Below are 3,875 nucleotides of genomic sequence, written 5' to 3'. Positions count from 1 at the left end.
GTTAAAAAAATTATCTTATTTAATATTCAATAATTATTACTAAAATTAATAAATATTAAATAAAATCAATTTAGACTTTTTTTTTCTCTTTAACATTGCTATTATCATATATAAATCATTTTCAACATTTTTGTATGCACAAATATCTTTTTTTTTTCATGAGTAAAGTATTATTTTTGTCTTCAACGTTTGGGGTAAGTTCCAAAGTTATCCCTAACATTTCAATCGTCAAAATTAGCTCAATGTTGTCTTGTCATTAGGGATCCGTTAACAAAATTGACGGCTAGACAAAATTAAGACGATTTTTAAACGTCATAGATTTAAATAGATTGTTTTTGTCCTATTTAAGTCACTGGCGTTTTAAAATCATCTCAATTTTGTCCCGTCAATTCTATTAACGGATTCCTAACGGCAAGACAACATTGAGTTAATTTTAAAACGTTAGAGATTTAAATAGAATGATTGAAATGTTAGGAATAACTTTCAAACTTATCCCAAACCCTAAGGACAAAAACAATATTTTACTCTTTTTCAATAAAATTCAAACAAAACAAACTATTCCAAAGTAAACATAAGAAAATTAATTCTTACATACTTGATTGTATAAACAAATATTATATGAAAATTAATTATTAAAATAATTTTAATTTTATAGTTTTACTCCAAAACACACCTAAGCATCCCTTATATAATCAAATCATCATAAAATTTTTTAAATTTTGAAAATAAGAAGTTCTAGTTATTAAAATCCGCTTTTAAATGAAGTTGGACGTGGAGCCAGTAGAAACGGAAGTAGAACCTTCTTTGCTAAGTTGTTTGACTCTTTCTCACACAGTTTCAAAACCATTTACATCTTGCCTTTCTTATTACCTTTCATCTTCCAGTTTTACTCTTCAACCTAGGTAACTAACTCCACTTTTTCATGCTTCACAATTTGATTTTTCATTCTTTATATATATCATGAATTATTTACTTATTTAGCTTTCATTCTTTGTACATTGCTTCATTAGTTCTGCATGTACTATGAAGTATGAAGTGCGATATAGATCATAAATAATGTGATTTTTTTTTTTTTCATGCCATTTTTTTTGGTTTGGAACTATTTCATTGCTATAGGACTTTCTTAGTATTTTTTTTCCGGTTTTCTATCGGAGGGTTTTGCATGTACACTGTCATTGGTCTGTGAAGTTCGCTATTGCAAGTTAAATTTAGAGCGATTAAAATAGAAAGAGAGATAGTAGAGATAGAGTCATAAAAAATAAAAAATAAGAAAAATGATGCATCCACATTTTTTCTTGTATAACTGAATATGATACAAAATACAATTTCGTTTTTGTTTTTGTCCTTCTTTCCCTTACTTTGTATTTCTGTCTCTGTATGTAGTTTCAAACACGGCCTAAGGGAGAGAGAGACTAAGCTTCTTTCAGATCAGGAAAATGTCTCTATCTTCTCTTTTTTATGATTCAGATGATGATTATCCAGTGAGTACTAAATTGAAAATGATGAATAACATTCTTGATGCTGTTGTTAACAGCTCGAATTCTGAAGAGTCTGATAATAATGACAATATTCCTTTGTCATCACGCTTAGCTCTGAATTCTAGTTTAGCAAAATCCGTCAGTAAAAATAATAGCTCTGTTCAAAAGGATAGTCCTAAACCTCAGAAACGAAATATAATCGACTGTGATGATGTTGATCTGTTTCCCCTGACTGTTACGAGGTATGGTTCCCTAAACTATGTGCAGAAGGCCAAGAAATTAAAGAAGTCAGAAAATCTTCCAAAACATAACTCATTCCCTTCTTTGAAAGAGAAAGAGACTTCTAAACCACATTTGAAAGAAAAAGAGATATCATTAGAGGAATGCCAAAAGAAGGGAGAAGCTGTAAAGAAGAAATTTCACTTGCTAGAGAAAGATATTGAGGAGATGTCGGAAAAGCTTGAAAACAAGAAGAAACAATTTGATTATATTCAAGGACAACTGAGTTCGGATTCTTCAAATGTTGAGGTAAAAAAGAAAGAATATGAAGGGCTGCAAAGAGGCATTGAGGGACAGATAAAGGAGCTTAAAGAGTGGTTTGCTGCTCGAATGAAAGACATTGAGTTGAAGGAGAGGCAAATTGAAGAACGAATGAAGAAACTCGATTCAAAAGAGAAGCAATTTGAAGGCCAATTGGAGGAAGTTGAATCAATCAGGAAGAAGTATGAAAGCAAATTGAACGAGATCCTATTCAAAGAGAAGCAAGTTGAAGCTCAATTGAAGGAGCTTGAGGTTAAAATGATGCAGCATGAAGCATCTGTAAAATCATTCAGAGAGCAAAAACAAGAAGGTAAAAAATGTGCTTGTCTTTAGTTTGTTTTGAACACCGTTTCAAATGTCTTTTCAATGCAGAAAATCTTAGTATATTGTATCCTTGGTTAAGTGTCTTAACATCACAGCACTACAGTTGCAAATTACACAGATAATCAATCTTCTACTGATGAAGGGAGTTTTCGACTTTTCTCAAGCGAGCCAAATGATACTGACATTTTAGATGTTCTCCGGTCATCATCAGATCCAGCAAAAGTCATTTTGGATATTATGAAGGATCCTATGGATTCACATGACAAGAAGGGAGATCAAGCTATGGCTATAGATGATAGCCACATCTTCCTTCTTGAGCAGCTGATGAAAATCTCACCAGATATTGAATCTCATGTTAGAGAGGAGTCAATGGAGCTTGCTCTAAATATGAAAGCTAATATGAGATTAAGTACTGACAATTCATTGGTGGTTCTGAGTTTCCTAATGATCTTGTCAATTTATAAACTAGTTTCCTCCTTTGATGAAGATGAAGTTTTAAAGCTTTTTGAAATTGTTGCTCACCACAAGCCATCTATTGAGCTCTTCCGGATGATTGGTTTCGCAGATAAAATCTCTGGTATGTTGATTGAAAACTATTTTGTTCAGTTGCCAAGATTAAGGGTAGCTTATTCATATGAAATTGAATCTGACTCTAGTTTAGCTTTTAGAAATGAACTTAAGATCCTCCCTTTTTATGTATGTTGTCGCCTGCCATTTTTCTATTTGATCTGAGGTTGATTCTGTACAGTTCCTTCTGCTTAGTTATGGTAACTAGAACTGGTTTTCTCTTTATGATATTCTTTTATGGCTTGAACTATGCATGCACAATGCCCTGGTTCTTTTTTATGAAATGTGTTGTTCTTGCTTTCGCGCAGATTTTGTTGAGAATCTTATCAAGAATGAGCAGTATATCGAAGCTGTCGGATTTATTTGTGCATATGACTTGGCAGAGAAGAATCGAGCGGCTGATCTCTTTCGAGAGCATGTGAACAAGGCAAAATTGACATGTGAGAGCAGCTGCAAGGAACCTACGTCTAAGTCTAGTAAGGTTTGTTTTTTCTTCTATTTTCAAGTCTAACAAGATTGAAATTTAGAACATAAAACCTGTTTGTGTATTTTATATGTTGCATGAAATTGTATTTCATTATTTTGTGCTCTATGGTTGCTTTGCATGCTAAGTGACATGTTGAACCTGGACTCAGATCAGAGCCGCAAAACAAGAAATCACAAGCCTCAAAACTGTTCTGCAGTGCATTTCGGAGAACAACAAAAAATGTGAAGAATTGGTTAAAGAGATTCAAGATCGCATTCTAGAGGTAGAAAAGCTTAAGAGAATGATTATAATGGCCTCTATCAAAAAAAATTTACAATACCTTTTGTAAGCTCAGCTTTTTTTATTTAGTAGCCGCAATAATTAGGTATGCCAATTGTTGTGGTTAGATAGAGAAGTCATTTTCTTTTTGCATGAGCCCATGAATTCATGGAGGATTTGTACCTTTTGTAAAGTTTAATAGACAAAATTTTTAGAAAGGA

At 32.5% G+C, this 3,875-nt stretch overlaps 1 protein-coding gene across 2 annotated transcripts; it reads left to right on the top strand.

Annotated features, from left to right (window-relative positions):
* Positions 1–1,859: 1,859 nt before the first annotated feature.
* Positions 1,860–3,875, top strand: LOC110274841 (FRIGIDA-like protein 3). Of its 2 annotated transcripts, none has more exons than XM_052252417.1 (4): positions 1,860–2,328; positions 2,461–2,919; positions 3,218–3,390; positions 3,545–3,875. In XM_052252417.1, exons 1-4 carry the CDS (start codon positions 1,926–1,928, stop codon positions 3,722–3,724), a joined length of 1,215 nt encoding a protein of 404 aa, XP_052108377.1. In that variant the 5' UTR covers positions 1,860–1,925; the 3' UTR covers positions 3,725–3,875. The 2 variants fall into 2 exon arrangements, with proteins under 2 accessions (XP_052108377.1, XP_020985833.2); XM_021130174.2 differs by having other exon boundaries at positions 2,446–2,919.

Source organism: Arachis duranensis, chromosome 8 (genome assembly GCF_000817695.3).
Source record: "Arachis duranensis cultivar V14167 chromosome 8, aradu.V14167.gnm2.J7QH, whole genome shotgun sequence".
Classification (NCBI taxonomy): Eukaryota; Viridiplantae; Streptophyta; class Magnoliopsida; order Fabales; family Fabaceae; genus Arachis; species Arachis duranensis.
The sequence above is the reverse complement of the archived record's forward strand: the minus strand, read 5'-3'. Positions and strand labels throughout refer to the sequence as shown.

What these genes read in the sequence shown, in the direction of transcription:
- LOC110274841 (XM_021130174.2), top strand. Translation starts at nt 1,926, where the DNA reads ATGTCGGAAAAGCTTGAAAACAAGAAGAAACAATTTGATTATATTCAA. An exon ending in CAGAGAGCAAAAACAAGAAG is followed by an intron (nt 2,329 to 2,445) that starts GTAAAAAATGTG and finishes ACAGCACTACAG; the next exon opens with TTGCAAATTACACAGATAAT. An exon ending in CTACGTCTAAGTCTAGTAAG is followed by an intron (nt 3,391 to 3,544) that starts GTTTGTTTTTTC and finishes ACCTGGACTCAG; the next exon opens with ATCAGAGCCGCAAAACAAGA.